General features: G+C 43.9%; 1 protein-coding gene and 1 pseudogene across 1 annotated transcript; one reads left to right on the top strand and one right to left on the bottom strand.

Annotated features, from left to right (window-relative positions):
- The first annotated feature begins 543 nt into the window (after window positions 1-543).
- Window positions 544-24,633, top strand: LOC136510256 (G-type lectin S-receptor-like serine/threonine-protein kinase At2g19130; annotated as a pseudogene).
- LOC136513480 (glutathione S-transferase T3-like) lies at window positions 8,519-10,465 on the bottom strand. Its single transcript, XM_066507480.1, has 2 exons — window positions 10,353-10,465; window positions 8,519-9,647 (listed from the first exon to the last, which is right to left on the bottom strand). Exons 1-2 carry the CDS (start codon window positions 10,463-10,465, stop codon window positions 8,519-8,521), a joined length of 1,242 nt encoding a protein of 413 aa, XP_066363577.1.
- Window positions 24,634-25,013: the final 380 nt, after the last annotated feature.

The raw sequence follows: 25,013 nt of genomic DNA, 5'->3' as shown, positions 1-25,013 counted from the left end.
AGAATACTCAGATTTGAGTTATATCTCTTATGACACCCAAAATAGATTTTTCATATAGATACTCTGTTAAAGACCCATTTTGAGTTTTGATCTCCTGATGCATCTCGTGTCGGAGACAACCTTACAAGCAGAGGACTTACTTTGGTTTGCAGATATATGCATCGATGATTTGGTCATTTGGTTGCCTGCCTCCAAGTATGGATGAAAACAGATCGGATACGAACGGATATCAATGATATTATATTTGTTTTCATATTTTTGTCCGGATTCGGATTCGAATACGAATAGTGTCAACTATGTCGGATAAGATACGATTGGATATCGACATAATAAATATGCGATTTGAGTATTCAGATACGGATACAGTATAGGATGTTGGATATCCGGACTCGGATACGGACAGATCTCAACCCCTCTAAACGGATTCGGTTTCGAATACGGTCGGAAAATATCCGTACCGTTTTCATCCCTACTCCCAAGGACCGAGTATCCGCAATTGTAGGTCCGCTCCCATCTCCCTTCGTTTTACTACTTCCCTCCCTGATGATCAGCCTTGTATGTGCAACAGAAACCCTCCTCCCAGGACAATTCCTGAATGCTAACCAGAGTTTAGTCTCCAAAAATGGCGCCTTCAAGTTGGGTGTTGACTGCACCAACCCTGGAGATGATATTGATTACTTCTGTGGTTTCGGCGTCTGGTTTGCTAACTCATCATCTTGCAGATCTGATCATATTCCAGTTTGTCATCCTGATCTGGATACTTATGGTCCTGGTACTTATTGTTGATATAATATGGGCTTGACCTATATAATATTTAATAAATTAAATAAAACTCTATGGTACATAGCATTAAATGTTGTATAGTTTAATATCATACGAGATTTTGACTGAACGTTGACTCAGCTTATATGGTTGGAAATTATTCATCTTAATTGACAAGCTGAGAAAAGGACATAGCCGTGCCATACGCGCACGTCGCCGCTGCCGCCGGCCGCTGTGCCGTGGCAGGCGGGCGGGCGTGGCCAGTCTTTTGTCACTTAATCCACATAATCACGGGAGTTACTTTCTTTGATGGTGGAGGCGAACTGACTGCGTCAGTTACCGTCCTTTCCGCTTTCGCTTCTCCGTCTCCTCTCTTCCCGCTTAATCCACATAATCACGGAAGTTACTTCCTTTGATGGTGGAGGCGAACTGATTGCGTCAGTTACTGTCATTTTCGCTTCTGCTTCTTCGTCTCCTGGGATTCCCCGCTACCTTTCTCTCTTCCCGTCGCAGCCATATATTCGTAGTCCTCCATCAGTCCAGATCTCAGTCTTCCGCAACCGCTCCCGAGAGAAACCACCACATCTCAGCAGCCTTCTGGCTTCCCCGTTCCGTACCTCTGCGCGCACGGAGTAGCAGGAGAGCAGGTGCCTCCGGAACCCTCGCCCCACCTGAGAACCTTGCACGGGGTGTGCGGCGATTAGGTTTTTGGGGAGCGATCCACGACTGCTCATCTATGTACGCCTTCTTCCTGGTGACGATCGCTCTCGAAACCCATCTTCTTCCCGGTGATTGACTGCGAAACAGCAAGGCGTCTTCTTCCTAGTGATCCGTTCGTGGGACTGCACTGCGAGACTGTGGTCCACGACTTCGAGCAACGCACTATGTCGACTAGTGCGAATGGAGCCTCCGATGCCCTCGACATGGGACCCTCCGCTGGGTACACTCTAATCTCTGTGATTACTGTACTTTGCGCTTTTACTGTATTCATCTTTATGTCATCTATGCATGCTGTAGCGTTCGTTAGAGATATACACATGCACATATATGACGTCACGAACTTGCTGATGTTATATTTCTGGATTAAATTGATAATGAAAATGCCTAAATATCTAACAATCCAAAAACCTAATGTTAGGCAATTTTCTATCCGTGGTTTTGCTGCTGCTTTGAAGCCAAATAATTTTGATGACAAGAATTTCATGATATGGCGTGCCAAGATGGTATTGTGGTTGACTGCGATGAACTGCTAGCACGCCGCACAGGAAAAGCCTGAACAGTTTACTCCTGAGGAGGAGCAAAAGTTCTTGGCTGCCGATAACCTGTTTCGAGACACCGTGATTAGTGCACTTCATCCCAAGTATGAGAAAAACTACATATCTTGCACATCAGGCAAAGAGTTATGGGATGCTCTTGAGGCAAAGTTTGGAGTTTCTGATGCTGCCAGTGAGCTGTACCTTATAGAGCAGCTGTATGACTACAAAATGGTTGAAAACCGTTCTATAGTCGAACGGCTCATGAGATATAGGCACTAGCAAAGAAACTAGAATATTTCCCATGTTTGTTGCCCAACAAGTTTGTGGCCGGCGGTATAATCGCTAAGTTGCCACCTTCTTGGAGGGATTTTGCTACTTGTCTAAAACATAAGAGACAGTAATTTAGCGTGGCTGAACTTATCGGATCTCTTGATGTTGAAGAGAGGGTGAGAACAAAAGACAACCGTAGAAAAGGAGTTGAGTCTTCCTCTGCCAATATGGTGCAGAAGAAAAACTCATTTCCATCCCGTAATAAAAAGAAGAAGAACATGCAAGAGAACAACAATGCAAAGCCTAAGCAGACTGCTCAATTTAAGAAGAAAAATAACAAGAAAGGTGGAGGTTGCTTTGTTTGCGGGAGTGATGAGCATTAGGCAAGTGCGTGCCCAGACCGTAAATATAAGCAAGAAAAGAAATCAGCAAACGTGGTGATTAGCGAGACTGGAGGAGGAACATCTAGGTATGGTAATTCTTTACCTTTTGTTCTTTCAGTTTGTCTTTCACTTGAGTGGTGGATGGACAGCGGTGCTAATATCAATGTGTGTGCTGATGTTTCTTTGTTTACTTTCAATCAGGTCGGTAGGACTAGAGCCTTGCTGATGGAAAACGGTTCGCATGCGCGTGTTCTTGGTGCTGGTACGGTCATTCTGAAGTTTACTTCGAGAAAGATGGTGCTATTAAAGAACATGCAGCATGTCCTCTCCACCAAGAAGAATCTTGTTAGCGCTTCTCAGATATGTCGTGATGGCTTTAAAATTGTGCTTGAGTCCAATAAGTGTGTTTGTGTCGAGACATGGTACATTTGTTGGAAAAAGGTTATGACTGCGGAGGCTTGTTCTGCTTATCTTTGCTTGATGATGTATGTAATAAAGTGGTGAACAATGTTAATGTTTCAGATGAGTCGAATATATGGCATTCATGACTTTGTCACATTAATTTTGGTTGTCTCATGCGGCTTGCAAATCTGAATTTAATCTCAAAATTTAACTTAGTCAAAGATTCTAAGTGCCAGGTGTGTGTAATCGAAGCAACCGCGCAAGCCTCATAAGGCTGCTGAGGCGAGGAACTTGGCACCATTAGAACTCGTTCATTCTGATTTATGTGAAATGAATGGTGAATTGACTAAAGGCGGTAGACGATACTTCATGACATTTATAGATGATTGTACTAGATTTTGCTACGTGTATTTATTGAAAACTAAAGATGAAGCGTTGCATTACTATAAAGTCTATAAAGCTGAGGTAGAAAATCAAGCATTTGTGGTCCGATCGCGGGGGAGAATATTTCTCAAATGAATTTTCTGAGTTTTACGCGGTGCATGGAATTATTCATGAGAGGGCGCCACCATACTCACCACAGTCCAATGGGATTGCAGAGAGAAAGAACCACACTCTAACTGATTTGGTAAATGCCATGTTAGAGACTGCGGAACTATCTAAGGAATGATGGGGTGAGGCTATATTGACCGCATGTCATGTCCTGAATAGAGTGCCCACAAAGAACAAAGAAAATACACCATTCATGGAATGGGAGAAGAAGAGATTAAATCTCTCTTACCTGCGAACTTAGGGTTGTTTGGCAAAGGTGAATGTGCCATTAAACAAGAAGCGAAAGCTTGGACCAAAGACTGTTGATTGTGTTTTTCTTGGTTATACCATTCACAGCGTGGGTTATAGATTTTTAATCATAAATTCTAGTGTTCCTGAGATGGCTGTTGATACAATCATGGAATCTAGAGATGCTACATTTTTTGAGAATGAGTTTCCCATAAAAAATGCACCTAGCACGACTAGTCATGAATTTATAATTTCCCATGAGCATGAAAATTTTACTCTGATAGAACAAACTGAGGAACCCTATTTGCAAAATCCTGAGGAGGATGATATTATAGTCACTAGAAAGAGTAAGAGAGACAGAGGACTGCAAAGTCTTTTGGTGATGACTGTATTGTGTACCTTGTGGATGACACACCAACGACCATTGAAGAGGTATATTCCTCTCATGATGCTGACTTATGGAAGGAAGCAGTACGGAGTGTGATGGATTCTGTTATGTCTAATGGAACTTGGGAAATAGTTGATCGTCCCCATGGGTGCAAGCCTATAGGGTGCAAATGGATGTTTAAGAAAAAGCTTAGGCCTAATGGTACTATCGAGAGGTACAAGGCAAGGCTTGTGGCCAAGGGTTATACTCAAAAGGAAGGTGAGGATTTCTTTGATACTTATTCACCGGTTGCCTGATTGACCACCATTCGAGTTTTGCTTTCCCTGACAGCCTCTTATGGTCTTATCGTTCATCAAATGGACGTTAAGACAGCTTTCCTAAACGGAGAGTTGGAGGAGGAGATCTATATGGATCAACCGGATGGGTTTGTAGCAAATGGTCAAGAAGGCAAGGTGTGTAAATTATTAAAGTCATTATATGGCCTAAAACAAGCTTCTAAGCAGTGGCATGAGAAGTTCGACAAAACTTTAACATCTGCTGGCTTTGTTGTGAATGAAGCTGACAAATGTGTGTACTATCGGTATGGTGGGGGTGAAGGAGTCATTTTGTGCTTATATGTTGATGACATAGTGATCTTTGGATCCAGCCTCAAAGTGATTGAGGAGGTGAAGGAATTCTTAACTAATAATTTTGAGATGAAAGATTTGGGAGAGGCTGATGTTATTCTTAATATCAAGCTTCTGAGAGAAGGTAATGGTGGGATAACTCTGTTACAATCCCACTATGTGGAAAATGTGCTTAGTCGCTTTGGGTTTAGTGACCGTGCACTTGCTCATACACCTTATGACCCTAGTATGCCATTGAGGAAAAATCGGAGAATAGCAAGGGATCAGTTGAGATATTCCTAGATCATTGATTCGCTCATATATCTTGCTAGTGCAACAAGGCCTGACATCTCATTTGCTGTGTGCAAGCTGAGCCGGTTTGTGTCAAACCCGAGAGATGATCACTAGTGTGCTCTTGAGAGAGTGATGCGCTATCTAAAGGGCACTATGAGCTATGGTATTCGTTATACCGGACATCCAAAAGTGCTAGAAGGCTACTGTGATGCCAACTGGATCTCTGATGCTGATGAGCTTTATGCCACAAGTGGATATGTGTTTTCGCTTGGAGGTGGTGTTGTTTCCTAGAAGTCTTGCAAGCAGACTATCTTAATGAAGTCTACAATGGAAGCAGAACTCACAACATTAGACACCGCTGGCTCTGAGGTTGAGTGGCTTCATGATCTCCTTACGGATTTACCGGTTATTGAAAAGGCCATACCGGCTATTTATATGAACTATGATAACCAGACAGTGATTACGAAGATTAACAGTTCTAAGGATAACATGAAGTCCATAAGGCACGTTAAGAGACGACTAAAATCTGTCAGAAAATTGAGAAACTCCAGAGTAATAGCGTTGGACTATGTTCACACGTCTAACAATCTGGCAGATCAGTTCACTAAGGGTCTATCACGCAATGTGATAGAAAGTGCATCGAGAGAGATGGGTTTGAGACCCACTTGAAATTTACTATAGTGGTAACCTGTTCTATGTGATCGGAGATCCCATGAAGTAGAATGGTGAAACAAGCTAGTAGTAAATTGTGAGGAAAGATCCTTAGTAAGACTCATTTTTTATGCACATCTTTACTATCTGTAAGACAGGTTGGTTTTTACCTTAATGTGTTCTAAGTGGCTTGCTAAAGCGAAGATGTTGTCCTACATAACATCTTTTGAGGAACACACCTATATGAGTTAGACTGCTGGTCACAGTCTATGAGATTTGGGTGATCTCTAAATACTCATGAAAGGCACTAGAGTATGACTCATATGCTTCAAATAGAGGGGATGCCTTTTGCAGCCAAGTATCAGCTAAGGACTTTAGTGACATTCATCTCACATAAAACTGGCAATTCAAGGCCTAGTCCATTGTTCAGTTATGACTGAGTGAAACTATTGCTCTAGATGGATGTTCAACTTAACAGTCTCCACCAAAACACTGGTATATAAAAAATGTGGTTCTGAGACTACTTTGTTATAAACCCTAGAGTTTGGTGGGGATTGTTGAATATAATATGGGCTTGACCCATATAATATTTAATAAATCAAATAAAACTATATGGTACATAACATTAAGCGTTGTATGGTTTAATATCATACAGGATTTTGACTGAACGTTGACTCAGCTTATATGGTTGGAAATTATTCATCTTAATTGAGAAGCTGAGAAAAGGACATAGGTGTGCCACACGCGCGCGTGTGCGCCGCCGTCGCCACCGGTCGGGCCAGGCCGTGGCCATGGCCGTGGTCGTGCCGTGGCGAGGCGAGGCCAGGCAGGCAGCGAGCGAGCGGGCAGGCGTGGCCAGTCTTTTGCCACTTAATCCACATAATCACGGGAGTTACTTCCTTTGATGGTGGAGGCGAACTGATTGCGTCAGTTACCGTCCTTTCCGCTTTCGCTTCTCCGTCTCCTGGGATTCTCCGCTGCCTTTCTCTCTTCCCGTCGCAGGCATATATCCATAGTCCTCCGTCAGTCCAGATCTCAGTCTTCCGCAACCGCTCCTAAGAGAAACCACCACATCTCAGCAGCCTTCTGGCTTCCCCGTCCCGTACCTCTGCGTGTACGGAGTAGCGGGAGAGAAGGTGCCTTCGGAACCCTCGTCCACCTGAGAACCTTGCACGGGGTGTGCGGCGATTAGGTTTTTGGGGAGCGATCCACGACTGCTCGTCTACGTACGCCTTCTTCTTGTTGACGATCGCTCTCGGAACCCGTCTTCTTTCCCGTGATTGACTGCAGAACAACACTGTGTCTTTTTCCTGGTGATCCGTTCGTGGGACTGCACTGCGAGACTGTGGTCCGCAACTTCGAGCAACGCACTATGTCGACTAGTGCGAATGGAGCCTCCGATGCCCTCGGCATGGGACCCTCCGCTGAGTACACTCTAATATCTGTGATTACTGTACTTTGCGCTTTTACTGTATTCATATTTATGTCATCTCTGCATGCTGTAGCGTTCGTTAGAGATATACACATGCACATATATGCCGTCACGAATCTGCTGATATTCAGCCTGTTCGCTTGTTGGTTTCAGCCAGCCCAAACCAGCCAGCCAATAGTGTTTTTCTCTCACAACGAACCAGCACCAGCCAGCCCAAACCAGCCCAGAAACCAACCAGCGAACAGGCCGATTATATTTCTGGATTAAATTGACAATAAAAATGCCTAAATATCTAACACTTATTTCTCATCACCATATAACCTCTCAGTCTAAGAGGAAGGATTGCTACAGATCACGGGTGGTTATTTGTCTTGGTCCTCATCATCCTACATGACGACTGCTTCTATCTCTGCTGTTGCAGTGCTTCTTGACAATGGAAATTTTGTGGCAAGAGACAAAGAAAACAGTTCCATAGTGATTTGGCAGAGTTTCGATTGCCCAACTTCTATACTACTCCCTGCAGGATACCTGGGATTCAATAGGATAACCGGCAAGAATGCTACGCTTACTATTAATTCCTATTCTTTTGGCATGAGTGTACTTACATATACCGTGTCACTGGATGCAACTAGAAGGAGAGGCTTTATTATCCAGCAAAATCCTAACCCACAGACCGGAGGTCGTCTGCAAGAGCCTCGAATCTGATGTACAGATAGCTAGAAGGACAGATCATACAACCCACAGACAGAGGTCGTCTGCAAACTATTTAATACTTTGCATGTAACCAAGATCATTCATGAATATCATTTTGTATACCATTGTGTTGCTGTTTGATAGATAATGGATTCCCAGCTACGTTGAATACACAAAATGAAGCCAAAGAAATTAGAAATGTTTCAAGGTACTATGCATTGGCATTTCTGCAACTCCATACATCAGCATGACAGCCAAAGAAATTAGCAAATTTTCAAGGTACTATGAAATTAGAAAATAAAAGCATGACAGCTCCATACATCAGCATCTTGTTGAGCTTTGACAACAACTAGCTTTCTGATTCTCATCCTGTAAACAAACAGAATAAAGGAGAAGATCAGACGAACAACTGATAGTAGTTTTCAGCTGAGAAAGCTAACTGAGAATCCAACAACAGACATATGAGATGACATGCTGCTGATCAGGAAGCATATAGCAAGATAATTTCAGAATAATCATTAGATAACATATAAAATCAGGAAGCAAGATAACATGTAAAATCAGGAAGCATACACTGCACCTGGAAAACTTCAGAATAATCATTAGATAATTTCAGGAAAAAGCATCTTCCTTAAACACTTCATGGCAGCAAGTCGCTCAGACTTTTCATCGTCTGTCATTGAACTTGTATCTTGTGAGATGAGGTTGTTATATGCATCCATCATCTTTGATTCTTTCTCAAGCTTCTTCCCCTCCATCTCAAGCTTCTTTGATTCCATCTCAAGCCTCCTCCCCTCCATCTCAAGTTTTTTGGACTCTCTGTTCTCCTGTGCTGTTAAATGGGTAAGCCTTGTGGTCTCAATTTTATCGGAAGACAACTTTTGCTGCATCTCTAGCACCTTCATGCGGTTTGCATTAACTTCTTCTTGGATCTTGCTCAATTTATCAAGCTTTTCCACATGATTTGCGGATTCCTCTGATTTTCCATCATCACCCATTGCCTCTGACTTGCCTTTTGCAGCAAGAGCGGACTTTTTAGCTGCCTTTTGTCCCATTGGCCGCTTTGGCATCTCATCTTCACTGTCAACATTTTCCACATCTTCGAGGTGATATGACTTCCTTTTACGAGCGTTCTTCAGCTCTTCGTTGTATGTTTTCCACTTCGGCACTTCACGACAAAATTTCCAAACATTCTTAATCACAAAGGGTCCAAGCTTGTGATCCAAATAGAACTTCTCGGTTGTATCCATCCACATCTCATCGGAGTAGCCACTTATGAACACCCTGCGAGCCTTCAAATACTCAGATTCAAAGAGGTCACACCACCTATTAATCTTGTGCCAACGATCCTTGGCTTGCTTTGCATTCCTTTTCCTTTGCGGTGGGGTCTCCTTGTTGTATGCCTTGATAACATCACCCCAATATGCTTCGCCCTTCCTATCGGCTCCAGTGGTTGAGTCCGTTGAATTTTCAATCCAAGCACTCATCAATCTTTCATCTTCTTGTGGTGTCCACATAATCCGCTTCTCAGTCCTAACCATTTCGTTCTCATCATTGACTAGAACAGGTAGCTTCTCTGATAAGAATTCCACCTCTGATTGAGAACTTCCTCCATTGGTTTCAGGAATAGATATATTGACATGGCTATTGTGAGAAGGTGTACCAACCAAATGAAAATTATGTGGCTGATTGCCAAAGTACCTCATGAAACCACCTTGTGTGTCTTTATCCCTGTAAAAAGAAATAGTGACAGAGCAGCTACCATCATGAAACATACAAGAATGAAATATCATGTCCTTATCAAGAAATGAGTCAACAATGGGAGCATTCAGCTGTCCTTATCATCATTGAATTGCTATTAAGTGTGCTTTGAGGTGCAGAGAATAATTGCACATACTAAGGTTCAGTAAACTAGAAAAAACCATAAAAGTTATCCAAAATGCATAACACAAGCTTGCTTTCTCATAAGAGACTTTCCTAAGAATACATTTGGCATAACATAATAATGAAGATTGAACACAAAAGGTTCTTTATTGGGTGGTTTAAGCCAGTAATCCGGTTACTGATAATCATGCAGTAATCTTTCACTGCTACTGCTAGTCCAACATTTCAAAGACATGCAGTAATCTACTGATAATCAAATACATGCAGTAATCTACTGATAATCTTACAACTAATTTAATAAATAACCACTACCTTCTTGATTAAGCAATTGTTAATAACCACCACGTAAGGCAGATACAAAAGAGAAGAAGCAAACTACTCTTCTGGGAAACATATCACGTCAACCAAATGCACTACTCTACTGATAATCAAAGACATGCAGTAATCTACTAATAATCAAAGACACCTACTGATAATCTACTGATATCTATTTTTAGAAAAAAAACATGCAGTAATCTACATCACAACGAAGAGGCTCACAAGTTCTCTTACCATGTTGCATCTGAATGCCGAATTGAGGAAGACCCTGGACTAGCGCCGGCAGGTGGCGATGGAGGAAACGGAAATCCGATAGGGGAGGATTCGGTCGCGCCGGATGCAGCCATGGATCCGCGGCCAAAGGGAAGGAGGCCGGCCGGCGGGCTGGATCCGCAACCAAAGGGGAGGAGGCCGGCCGCCGAGCCGGATCTGCCTCCAACGGGGAAGAGGCCAGCTGCCCTGCTGGATCCACTACCAATGGAGGAAGAGGCCCGCGTGCTGCCGACCTTGCCCTTCCGCCCCGCCGCCACTCTCAACGCCGCCGCCGTGCCTGAATCCGATGGTGTGCTAGGGTGGTCCATCTCGCTGGTGAAGTTTCCCGGAAAGATTGAAGAATATATGGAGACGGCGGTGGATTTGGCGCGCAAAATCCATTCCCGCGCGCCCTCAACTTCCTCCGCGCGCGCGCACGCCCGCACTGGATCCTCCGCTCGTCGACTCCCGCGTACAACGCGACTCTAGAGAGACGACGGCTTCTTGGACCACGAGCCACGCTCGTCGTCTCGTGAAGCGCCGGGGCGAGCTCGTTTGCTCAGTTCGGGGGTTCTTTTTGTAAAATACACGACGTACAGATGAGGTATACAGACGCGCTGTACATGCCCTGATGGTCTGACGTTTGCTGGTACCTTCCCTGGATGGATGGACATTCATGAAGAATTAGACTATGCCCTAACATTCAACGACGCACACACATACCTACAGTTAAATAGATCCGGGTTTATTAGATTTCTTAAACAAGGGGAATGTGATTCTATTTTATGGTCTGCCCCAGATAGCTTATGCAACTTTGATTCATATTGTGGACCTTACGGCCTCTGCACAACATCATGCTCTTGTGTATGCCCTGTTGGTTTTGATCCACCATTGACCAGTGCATGGATTGCTGCTGGTTGTTCAAGAAAGGTCCCTCTAAACTGTGGGAGTGTCGAAGTAGCATTTCATCCAATAGATGGCATCCATACATATCCTCAGAATGCTTTGAAGTTGGAAGCTACAAACATGAGTGAGTAGCAATCCTCTTGCTTAAGGGACTGTACCTGTACTGCCTTTGCTTACAATACAAGTTGCTTACTATGGTTTTGGGAGCTGCGGAATACAGTAGTGCTTGACTCCGGTCCAAATGGCAACCGTATGTACATACGCATAGCAACCAACCAACAGTCAGGTTCTAGAACTGCTCCACTGTTTTCTTTCAGGAGAAGACTGGTTCTTGGATCTGCGATTGGTGTGATAGCTGTATTTGCTGTTAGTTTGATTCTTTTATTGAGATGCAGAAGAAAGCTTTTCAAGGCTACAACAATTGGTGGCAATGGAAGTCTCATGGTATTCTCGTTTGTACAAATAAGGAAATCAACCAAAACATTCTCCGAGAAACTTGGAGAAGGAGGCTTTGGCTGCGTTTTCAAAGGGGTGTTGCCAGACTGCACTGTAGTGGCTGTCAAGAAGCTAAAATGCCTGAGACAGGAAGACAAACAATTCCGAGCAGAGGTGCAGACCATAGGTATGATTCAGCATGCCAATATTGTTCGTCTACTTGGGTTTTGCGCCAAAGACAGTGGAAGGTTCCTGGTGTATGAATATATGGCAAATGGTTCTTTGAGTAACCACCTATTCTCCAGGAGTTCCTCTAAGCTAAGCTGAGAGCAGTGGTACTCGATCGCTCTTGGAATTGCACGCGACTTGGCTTATCTGCATGAGGGATGCAAGGATTGTATTGTGCACTGTGACATGAAGCCAGATAATGTACTTCTTGACGCAGGTCTCTGTCCCAAGATCGTAGATTTTGGGATGGCAAAGCTTCTTGGTCGAGATTTCAGCAGGGCCCTGACGACAATGCGAGGGACCATCGGGTATGCCACACCCAATTTTAAGGATAAAATGGGGTGCAAAACCTTATGTGCGCCCAGAGATCAGTTACACATATAAGCCGATAAATTATGAATAGTATCATCACCAATGTTTATTACATCACGAATAAGACAGAGTTATTACATAATTATAACAAAGGTAATAAAAAGATCTCTCGCGGAAGCTCTATTTCACAGGGACTTCGACTGGTTGACCACAAGTCTAGTAGTCCTCAGAAAAATCATTATACCCAAAGTCATCTGTTACCCATCCGGGATTTTTATCCAAATAATGAAAATAAACAAGTGTAAGTACATGTCGTACTCAACAAGTGTAACACGAGGTTCATTAGGCTCAGGCTTGACACAGGTTTAACAATGTTTAGCTTTTAGTTGTCACAATTTTAGCTTAAGGGTAGCAACAAGTTATTTCCAATTCCCAATGCAAAACACATGATCAAATGTAAATATGAGTAATGAATAGCATAAACAGATATTACTTAGTGATCATCTATTCCATAAGGGTTCCAAGGCCGCTCGTGACCGTGAGCACGGCTGATATACCAGTTTTACACTCTGCAGAGGTTGTACACTTTCACTGTGAGTCATGATACCCATATGCCCGGGTGAATTACTCCCAAAACACTTCCAAGGTGAGCAGGCAGGGGTCACTACGAAGCCTTTCAAAGGTTCGTCTAACAAGTTAGGGCCATTAGATTCACTCGGCAAACAGATATAGAGCCCCCCTTCCCGATGGCACATTAACACGCAGCCTATACACATAGAGATAGAGGCCGCTCTATACCCGATTCGTCAAGCCATTCTTACACCAATGAAGGTAACCATTAACAAGCTAGAAAGGTCCTCATACTGAGCTAAAGCCAGAGCCATGTAGCCCTCACAGCTGTACTGTAAGTCCCGGATGATCACTTACAGATAAGTCCTTAGGGAGAGGAATCTGAAGCATTTAGAAAGTAGCTAAACACTTCAACCCCCTGTTTTCATGTTGCTAAAAATCATATTTTAATGTTTATTGCATATACCATTAGTCAAGTTACACGATCATGGTTTAATTGAGCTCTAGCAAAGCTACACAAATGCATAACCCATAGGTGACAAGGCAATAGTCCAATTCTAGGAAAATCCCTATCAAGATGACACATGCAACATGAATTTAATGAATTAAAGTGAATAGGAAACAAGGATGATCCCATGCTATACTTGCCTTGAGCAAAGTACTCCTGCTGGTCCTGCTCGTCAAAGTCGTACCCTTGATCTCCCACGAACTGCTCACCGTCTATACTCGATAACCACATCAACATACAATCATCCAGGAGCAATCATGCAAAGCAAACAAGGCTACAGATTAGAACAGTACACCAACAGCAAAGAATCAAGATGAAAAGTTTGGAAAACGAATCTACGTCTCGCTACGAACACACAGACGCGAAGATCACGAAAATCAAATCTAAAATGGAAAAGTTATGAATTAAACAAGATTTCCTATAGGAAAATAATAGATTAAATCTAAGCATGAATTTTAAAAGTTGGAAATCTACTTTACAGTAACATAAACATGTAGATCACATAATTATGAACCTAACGCAACTTGAATAGATCAAATCAGAGTTAAAACGGAGAAGTTATGGCTAAAACAAGTTGAACGGCAAAACTGTAAATAATTGAAAACGTATTTCAGTCCAACCGAACTAAAATACGCTTTCAAAAGAAAGAAAACAGAAACTGTGGAATGCGCAAAGGATGGCGGGTTCTATTTTTGCAAAATACAGGGACTCTTAAGTAAAACGGCCACGCGAAGGGGTATCCTCCGATTGAGGCCATTGGATTAGATCTGGGCGGTCTGGATTGGATCGGGCGGTGAGTCTGGCCGGCGGCGAGGTGAGTGACGGCGGTGCCATGGCCGAAGCAAGGAGAGCTCGGCGGCGAACCTCGAAAAGGAGCTACCGACCACGGAAAAATAAACGGAGGGCATGGGAGAGAAGAGGGGGTCGAGGCGAACTCACCCAGGGAGATTACGGCGGCGGAGGAAGCACGGAGGCGATGCGGTGCTCGTTGGATGGCGGCGGTCGGCGTCTGACGCGGCGGTGCTAAGGCGGTGCGCGACTGTAGCTTGCGGGGCGAAGAACCGAGCAACAGATGAGATGGGGGAGGCGGCGTGGCTGGCTATTTATGGAGCCGAGATACTTGGGCGTCACGGCACCACGGGTCGTGGCCGCTCCGGACTCGGCGGCGTCGATGCGGTGGTAGAGTTCGTCCCGGCCACAGCGGAAGGAAGGGGAAGCCTGACCAGCGGGCCCAGCTGGTCAGCGGCGGAGGGAGGTGCGTGGGTCTGCGGGAGCAGCTAGGCGCGTGGCTGGGCCAGTGAACTTGGCTTCGGCCCAAGCGGAGACGAGAGGTAGAGCAACGGCCCGGGAAGGAAAAGGAAGGGCTGGCGTGGGGCGCGGCTTGCGGCGCTAGAAAGAGTGGGCTGGCACCAGAGCAAGGCCGAGCGGGCCTCAGCGGGAAAGAAAACGAAGCAGGCCGGCGGGGGAAAGAAAAGGCCACGGCAGGAAATCAGGCCTACGGGCCAAAACCGAGGAAAGAGAAAGAAATGTAAGTTTTTTTTCCTTTTTCTAATCTTTTTCCAAAGCAAGTTCAAAATGAAATTCCAACTCAATTCGGAATCCGACTTCAAACCAATCAATACAAAATATTATGCAACAGCATGAATGCACACTCATCGTTGTTGACCTTATATTAGGTTTTATTTTTAATAAAATTATTATTTCCTAAATTCAAATTCCCACAAAATGCAAAATTAATCACTTTTCTCCTATTTTAAACTATGCAAATTTTTAGGGTGTTACAATTCTACCCCCCTTAAAATGAATCTCGTCCTCGAGATTCAAACGATGCTTACTCAAATAACTGTGGGTATGTTTTCCTCATATCCTCTTCTCTTTCCCAAGTAGCCTCATCTTCTGTGTACTGATTCCACTGAACCTTACACATCTTTATAACTCGGCTCCTTGTAACTCTTTCTGCCGTCTCCAAAATCCTTAATGGAAACTCCTCATATGTGAGATCTTCCTTAACGGTAAGCTCCTCTAACGGTATCTACTCTTCAGGTATACACAAACACTTCTTTAGCTGAGATACATGGAACACATCATGTACACCTGACAAACTCTCAGGCAATTCCAACTGATAAGCTACCTCTCCACGTCTCTCTAAAATCTTGAAAGGTCCAATATACCTTGGTGCTAACTTTCCTTTTATGTTAAACCTTCTCACACTTCTCATAGGTGACACCTTCAAGTACACATAATCACCTACTTTGAAAACCAATTCTCTTCTTCTAGTATTGGCATAGCTCTTCTATCGAGACTGGGCCACTCTCAAGTTATCCCTGATCAACCTTACTTGCTCTTCTGCGTCTCTCAAGACATCTGGTCCGAACACTTGAGTTTCCCCTGTCTGGTTCCAAAACAATGGGGTTCTACACTTTCGTCCATACAAAGCTTCGAAAGGTGCCATATTGAGACTTTTCTGATAACTATTGTTGTACGAGAACTCTGCATAAGGCAAACTCTTGTCCCAACTTGTACCATACTGCAACGCACAAGCTCTCAATATATCCTCTAATATCTGATTAATTCTCTCAGTTTGCCCATCTGTTTGAGGATGATATGCTGTACTAAAATTCAACTTGGTTCCCAACGAACTATGTACTTGCTGCCAAAAATGAGATATAAATTGGGTACCTCGATCAGACACAATTTTTTTGGGAACTCCATGTAGACAAACTATTCTCTCCATATATAACTATGCTAACCTTGGTCCATTATAAGTAGTCTTGACCAGTATAAAGTGAGCGACTTTAGTTAACCGATCCACTATTACCCAGATTGAATCATAACCTCTCTGGGTACGTGGTAACCCAACTATAAAATCCATACCAACTTCTTCCCACTTCCACTCAGGTATCTTCATTGGTTGTAGCAATCATGTAGGTCTTTGATATTCAGCTTTGACTCTCTGACATGTATCACATAAAGCCACATATTCAGCAACATCTCTTTTGAGTCCGTACCATCAATACTTCTCTTTTAGATCCAAATACATCTTAGTACTTCCAGGATGAATAGAATAAGCAGACTCATATGCCTCATGAAGAATTGCCTCACGTATATCCTTGTTCTTAGGCACACATAGTCTTTTCCCAAACCATAGAGTTCCATTGTCATCCATACGGAATCCTGGTGCCTTACCAATCACTATATTTTCCGCTATCTCTTTCAACTTCGCATCCTGTAACTGACCCTTACATATTTCTTGCTCTAATTTAGGCTCCAACACCAACTCCACTGCATTAGTGACAAAGCCTAAATTTAGTCGCTTAAACTCGTCACACAACTCACTTGACATCGATGTCACTTGCACCTCATTGGCATAACTCTTCCTACTAAGAGCATCGGCAACAACGTTCGCCTTTCCAGGATGATAGTGTACCTCCAAATCATAATCTTTGATCAACTCTAACCATCGACATTGTCTCATATTCAAATCTGTCTGAGTGAAAATGTACTTCAGACTCTTGTGATTAGTATAGATGTCACTCTTATGCCCAATAAGATAGTGCCTTCATATCTTCAAAGCATGAACCACTGCTGCTAACTCCAAGTCATGAGTAGGATAATTTAACTCAGGCTTTTTCAACTGCCGGGATGCATAAGCCACTACTCTGCCTTCTTGCATAAGAACACATCCAAGTCCTTGACGAGATGCATCACAATAAATCAAAAAGCTCTTATTCAGATCTGGCAAAACCAATATTGGGGCTGTAGTCAACCTCTTCTTCAACTCTTCAAAGTTAGCCTGGCACTTCTCGGACCACACAAACTTAGCATTTTTCTCCAACAAAGCTGTCATTGGCTTGGCAAGCTTAGAGAAACCTTCAATGAACCTTCTGTAGTATCCAGCTAATCCCAAGAAACTACGAATCTGTCCCACATCTGTTGGTGGCTTCCAATTCAATACATCTTTCACCTTACCTGGATCTACTGCAATTCCACCATTAGAGACAACATGGCCAAGGAAAGAAACTTCCTTCAACCAGAATTCACACTTGCTTCGCTTAGCATACAACTTGTGTTCTCTGAGCTTCTGCAAGACCAACCTCAGATGTTTAGCATGCTCTTCTTCTGTTTTGGAGAATATCAATATATCATCGATGAATACCACCACAAACTTATCCAAAAACTCCATGAACACCTTGTTCATCATGTACATAAAGTAGGCAGGTGCATTGGTCAAACCAAATGACATAATAGTGTACTCATACAAACCATACCTCATAGTAAAAGCTGTCTTGGGTATGTCTGTTGCACGAATCCTCAATTGATGGTAGCTAGAACGAAGATCAATCTTAGAGAAAACACAAGCGCCTCTCAACTGATCAAACAAGTCATCAATTCTAGGCAACGGATACTTATTCTTGATAGTAACCTCGTTGAGTGACCGATAATCAACACACATCCTCTGAGTACCATCCTTCTTATCAACAAATATAACCGGTGCTCCCCAAGGTGATGAGCTAGGACGAATAAAACCTTTCTCCTGTAACTCCTTAATTTGTTTCTTAAGTTCTTCTAATTCTTTAACCCCCATTTTATATGGACGTTTAGCTATAGGTGCAGTTCTAGGTAATAATTCAATAATAAACTCAATATCACGGTCAGGTGGCATACCTGACAAATCATCGGGGAACACATCTGGAAATTCATCCACCACTAGGTCCTCCTTGTTGCCGCTATCATCAAGCTGGTTCACTATGGCTATCGGCTGTGCTTGTATTACAACATCAACCCTGATTCTTTCTCCATTCGGTGCGGTCACCACAACTACCTTCTCCTTACACTGAATCACTGCTTGTTGTTGCATCATCCAGTCCATACCTAGAATCACATCTATACCAGATGCTCACAACATAATGGGGCTCACTTTAAACTCTACCCCCTTAAGGATAGACTAGTCGAAAGACAACGATATGAAGCTTGCATACTTCCACCTGGCGAGTTTACTAATATGGGATTTTGCATGGCACATAATGGTACGCTATGATTTCTAACAAATGCTTGTGATATGAATGAATGCGAAGCTCTAGAATCAAAAAGAACAGTAGCGGGGGTTGAGTTGACATTGAACGTACCGAGCAAGACTTCTGGTTCTGCAAGCGCCGTCTCTATAGACACATGGTTCACCTTTCCCGTGTTGGGTGCTGGCTTTTGATAACTGTTCTGCCTTTGAGGGGTTTGCTGATTGGGCTTCTCAGGGCAATTATAAGACAGGTGACCTTCTTTGCCACAATGGAAGCACTTGCTGGGGGTGCTAGGGGCACTAGTCTTCATAGGAGTGTTATTGGGCGCTCCCTGTCGTGGTGTCTGCTGACCACTCTATTGCTGAGGATGTTGATTACCAATCTGCTGCTGGTTTGGGTTGCGCTGAGGATACTGACCATGATTCCACTGATTGGGTGGTCCTTGAAACCTCTGCTAAAAACCTTGCTGAGGGTTGGTACGTGGACGAGTATTGCTCCCAAAGGCCGATCCCTAAAGCCTCCTCTTCTTGGCCTCCATCTCCTTGCGCTTGTTGTCAATAACAATAGCGTGATTCACCAGTGTCTGAAAATTGGGGTACGTATTGGACATAAGATGGAGCTACAGACCATCATATAGACCTTTGAGAAAGCGGCGTTGCTTGTCAGCATCATTAGCCACTTCATTTGGAGCATAACATGACAACGGAGCAAACTTGTCGCGGTACTCAGCGACAGACATGGATCCCTACTTCAGAGCTCTGAACTCCTCCTACTTGAGCTCTATCAGTCCCTCTGGTATGTGATAAGATCTGAAATTCTCCTTGAACTCCTGCCAGGTGATAGGAGGAGCGTTGGCGGGACGTCCATACTCGAATGACTCCTACCAGTCCTGAGCTTCTCCCTGAAGCTGTCCTGAAGCGTACAACACCTTCTGTTGATTATCACATTGTGCTATGTTGAGCTGCCTCTCCACTGCTCGAAGCCAATCATCTGCTTCCAGTGGATCAGTGGCGCAAGAGAACACCAGGGGACGGCCCTTCAAGAATTCACCACGCTTATCACGTGGTGCTCCACCACCCTGTTGGTTCTGCTGATTCTGCACCAACGTTTGCATGAGCTGCGTCTGTATTGCCAAGAGTTATTCAATAGTTGATGGTGGTGGTGGATGTGGGGGAACACCTCCACGACCTCGGCCTCTTCCTCTTCCAGACATCTGCCATCAAATATTCAAATTTTATACATTTCCAAGTTAGAATACATTCTAAAAATTTTCTGGACGAATCTCAACATCAGCAGCTCTGTAAAACAGTCATATCTCGAGTTCCCGAATTCCAAACAAGGCGTACTTTATATGGTTGGAAAGCTTAATAAATTATCTACAACTTATATTCAGACCACATTCCCAGATTCTGTCGTTAGATTACTCAAAAATAGGATACAACCGAAACTATTTCTAGATTCCAGACTGCGCAGAAACTTTAACTTGAACCAGAGATATCTTACGAACCAGATCAGATATGGGGGTGATTCCAGAGGCATTGGAAAGATGCTTAAGTCTAGTTGTTCCCATAAAAATTTCATAATCTTTGGTCGTGTAGATTTTAATTGGCATTAAGATAAAGGCAGACTGCTCCAAAAAAACAGATTCCGAGAGAACAAGATGTAACATACCCAACTATTCATTTATTGACCCAATCTTTAATATTCTTAACTATGGAACTTGCCGACATGCCCACAAAGTTCCAGCACACATTACAAAGATCCAACTCACACATAAACATAATAACAAATCAACTAAACACACCAATATTCACACCGCACTAATAGACTCGACTAGACTCAACTTACTCGTTCTACTATCGTGTTATTACATAAAGAGGGACTCCAACATCTATGGGCGATACTTATGGGGAAGCTCCTCATACATCTTTGGCAAATTGAGGCACACCCTTTGTTCGTCTATCACCTACTGGTGCCTCTTGATAGCTTCCTGCTGTGCCTTCAATTGATTCTCCAATCGGCGAATCTTTGACACAGACTCATAACCAAAGTGTACCATCGCTTCAGTGGTTGGATCCGTGCCCTGCGGGTCCATCATCACCCATCCCAATTCTGGGTGTTGATGAGGGAGGAATCGATATTGATCATCCTTCATGTCCTCGAATCAGCAACCACGGAGGCCTATGCAAGCTTCAGCGGCTACATCTTCTATGCCGTCCTCCATGGTAGCATGGTGACCATGGTGTGCATAGTTTGAATCCAGCTGATACGTGCCTTTCTGCTCATCCTTGATGGTGATGCACACCCTAATCTTCCAGTAGGTGTCTTCAAGAGGGTGCGTATGCTCCTCGCAAGCGTATTCTACAGCTACATCCCAGTCACTGTAGTAGGTCTGAAGCAGGCTCATAAGTCGGTGATGTGAAATGGAGGATTCACACCCCGGATTATACCACACCTTTATTGTCCACCCCAATGGCGGGATCAGCTCATCCTCTTCAACAATGTCTTCCTCTTCATTTTCGGATAAGTCAACGACCTCGACTTCTTGAGGTTCCTCCTGAGCAGGCTCAAGCGTAGATACTGGTGTTGGCGGATCGAATTCCTGTTCCTAGGGTTCTTCCTCCTCAGGCTCCATGGACAAATCTTGAGGCGGGTAGTACCCCCCAGTGCTGATGCGGGTAATCTTGTGGGCACGAGGCATCTATAGAATTAGACTTAGTTAGATTAGGTTAGAAGCAATAATTTTCATAATAGAATAAGACAAAAGAAGCATAAAACTTTAGCAAATACCAAGGGTGTGATAGAAAGCATGAAATGAGTGAAGCAAAAGAAGCTAAAACGACCATTGCTAGCTAGGCTTGCGTCCTATAGTCAACACGGCTCTGATACCAATCTGTCACACCCAATTTTAAGGATAAAATGGGGTGCAAAACCTTATGTGTGCCCAGAGATCAGTCACACACATAAGCCGACAAATTATAAATAGTATCATCACCAATGTTTATTACATCACGAATAAGACAGAGTTATTACATAATTATAATGAAGGTAATAAAAAGATCTCTCGCGGAAACTCCATTTCACAGGGACGTCGACTGGTTGACCACAAGTCTAGTAGTCCTCAGAAAAATCATCATACCCAAAGTCATCTGTTACCCATCCGGGATTTTTATCCAAATAATGAAAATAAACAAGTGTAAGTACATGTCGTACTCAACAAGTGTAACACGAGGTTCATTAGGCTCAGGCTTGACACAGGTTTAACAATGTTTAGCTTTTAGTTGTCACAATTTTAGCTTAAGGGTAGCAACAAGTTATTTCCAATTCCCAATGCAAAACACATGATCAAATGTAAATATGAGTAATGAATAGCATAAACAGATATTACTTAGTGATCATCTATTCCATAAGGGTTCCAAGGCCGCTCGTGACCGTGAGCACGGCTGATATACCAGTTTTACACTCTGCAGAGGTTGTACACTTTCACTGTGAGTCATGATACCCATATGCCCGGGTGAATTACTCCCAAAACACTTCTAAGGTGAGCAGGCAGGGGTTACTACGAAGCCTTTCAAAGGTTCGTCTAACAAGTTAGGGCCATTAGATTCACTCGGCAAACAGATATAGAGCTCCCCTTCCCGATGGCACATTGACACGCAGCCTATACACATAGAGATAGAGGCCGCTCTATACCCGATTCGTCAAGCCATTCTTACACCAATGAAGGTAACCATTAACAAGCTAGAAAGGTCCTCATACTGAGCTAAAGCCAGAGCCATGTAGCCCTCACAGCTGTACTGTAAGTCCCGGATGATCACTTACAGATAAGTCCTTAGGGAGAGGAATCTGAAGCATTTAGAAAGTAGCTAAACACTTCAACCCCCTGTTTTCATGTTGCTAAAAATCATATTTTAATGTTTATTGCATATACCATTAGTCAAGTTACACGATCATGGTTTAATTGAGCTCTAGCAAAGCTACACAAATGCATAACTCGTAGGTGACAAGGCAATAGTCCAATTCTAGGAAAATCCCTATCAAGATGACACATGCAACATGAATTTAATGAATTAAAGTGAATAGGAAATAAGGATGATCCCATGCTATACTTGCCTTGAGCAAAGTACTCCTGCTGGTCCTGCTCGTCAAAGTCGTACCCTTGATCTCCCATGAACTGCTCACCGTCTATACTCGATAACCACAACAACATACAATCATCCAGGAGCCATCATGCAAAGCAAACAAGGCTACAGATTAGAATAGTACACCAATAGCAAAGAATCAAGATGAAAAGTTTGGAAAACAAATCTACGTCTCGCTACGAACACACAGACGCGAAGATCACGAAAATCGGATCTAAAACGGAAAAGTTATGAATTAAACAAGATTTCCTATAGGAAAATAAAAGATTAAATCTAAGCTCGAATTTTAAAAGTTGGAAATCTACTTTACAGTAACATAAACATGTAGATCATATAATTATGAACCTAACGCAACTTGAACGGATCAAATCGGAGTTAAAACGGAGAAGTTATGGCTAAAACAAGTTGAATGGCAAAACTGTAAATAATTGAAAACGTATTTCAGTCCAACCGAACGAAAATACGCTTTCGAAAGAAAGAAAACAGAAACTGTGGAATGCGCAAAGGATGGCGGGTTCTATTTTTGCAAAATACAGGGACTCTTAAGTAAAACGGCCACGCGAAGGGGTATCCTCCGATTGAGGCCGTTGGATTAGATCTGGGCGGTCTGGATTGGATCGGGCGGTGAGTCTGGCCGGCGGCGAGGTGAGTGATGGCGGTGCCATGGCCGGAGCAAGGAGAGCTCGGCGGCGAACCTCGAAAAGGAGCTACCGACCACGGAAAAATAAACGGAGGGCACGGGAGAGAAGAGGGGGTCGAGGCGAACTCACCTAGGGAGATTACGGCGGCGGAGGAAGCACGGAGGCGATGCGGTGCTCGTTGGACGACGACGGTCGGCGTCTAACGCGGCGGTGCTAAGGCGGTGCGCGACTGCAGCTTGCGGGGCGAAGAACCGAGCAACAGATGAGATGGGGGAGGCGGCGTGGCCGGCTATTTATGGAGCCGAGATACTTGGGCGTCACGGCACCACGGGTCGTGGCCGCTCCGGACTCGGCGGCGTCGGCGCGGAGGTAGAGTCCGTCCCGGCCACGGCGGAAGGAAGGGGAAGCCTGACTAGCGGGCCTAGCTGGTCAGCGGCGGAGGGAGCAGCTGGGCGCGCGGCTGGGCCGGTGAACTTGGCTTCGGCCCAAGCGGAGAGGAGAGGGAGAGCAGCGGCCCGGGAAGGAAAAGGAAGGGCTGGCGCGGGGCGCGGCTTGCAGCGCTGGAAAGAGTGGGCCGGCACCAGAGCAAGGCCGAGCGGGCCTCAGCAGGAAAGAAAACGAAGCAGGCCGGCGGGGGAAAGAAAAGGCCACGGCAGGAAATCAGGCCTACGGGCCAAAACCGAGGAAAGAGAAAGAAATGTAAGTTTTTTTTCCTTTTTCTAATCTTTTTCCAAAGCAAGTTCAAAATGAAATTCCAACTCAATTCGGAATCCGACTTCAAACCAATCAATACAAAATATTATGCAACAGCATGAATGCACACTCATCCTTGTTGACCTTATATTGGGTTTTATTTTTAATAAAATTATTATTTTCTAAATTCAAATTCCCACAAAATGCAAAATTAATCACTTTTCTCCTATTCCAAACTATGCAAATTTTTAGGGTGTTACAGGGTACCTCGCGCCGGAGTAGATCTCAGGGCTACCAATTACACACAAGGCTGACGTTTACAGCTATGGAATGATGCTTCTAGAAATCGTATCAGGGCGAAGGAATTCGGAGAAAATCAAGGAAGGGATGTTCACTTACTTTCCAACCTATGCTGCAGTTAAGGTGAGTGAAGGAGATATCATGTGTCTGTTAGATAGTAGGCTGGAGGGCGATGCTGATGAGGAGCAGCTAAAGAGAGCCTGTAGAGTCGCATGCTGGTGCATTCAGGATGCTGAAGATCACAGGCCGATGATGGAGCAGGTTGTTCACATACTGGAGGGTGTCATGGGCGTCGATGTCCCACCTGTTCCCAGGTCACTGCAAAACTATGTGGGAATGGAGGATTCAACAGATGTGGACAGTTTCTGAGAGTCTCTTTTTAGTTCAATGTGAGCCTTTTTATTTATTTATTTTTCTATTTCTGAGCTCCGTAACACACATGATGTGTATATATACTACATACAGTCGTAAGCAATGCCTTCACTGTATACTCATTTGAGGTTCTTTGGTTGAGTGCACTCCTGTGGACCTGTAGAGAAACCCTGTCACCAGTTGTCCAGTTTGTTGAAACAGAGATGGGGGACATGTATTGTTTGTTACCGCCATTGCCTTATATTCCCGTTGTGCAATATAATGGTTGACAGTAGCTTGTTCCTAGTTTTCTTGGAGTTTTGAGTGGTAGAGCATGCATGTTCTTGCATCGTATGAGCGTGTGCTTAGTGAGACGCTCTTGGGTAGCCGTAGCTCTAGGCCTGAACATACATATAGTTTACTAATAGCACATGTTTCCATCCTTTACCGCAGTGTATCGAAGCCTTGCACAGACTTTTGTTTATGTATGGGGCTAGATAAGAGAGGAAGATAGTGTTAGCTGTACAAAATCGTAAAAATGT

The sequence above is a fragment of the Miscanthus floridulus genome, chromosome 16 (genome assembly GCF_019320115.1).
Source record: "Miscanthus floridulus cultivar M001 chromosome 16, ASM1932011v1, whole genome shotgun sequence".
NCBI lineage: Eukaryota > Viridiplantae > Streptophyta > Magnoliopsida > Poales > Poaceae > Miscanthus > Miscanthus floridulus.
The sequence above is the reverse complement of the archived record's forward strand: the minus strand, read 5'-3'. Positions and strand labels throughout refer to the sequence as shown.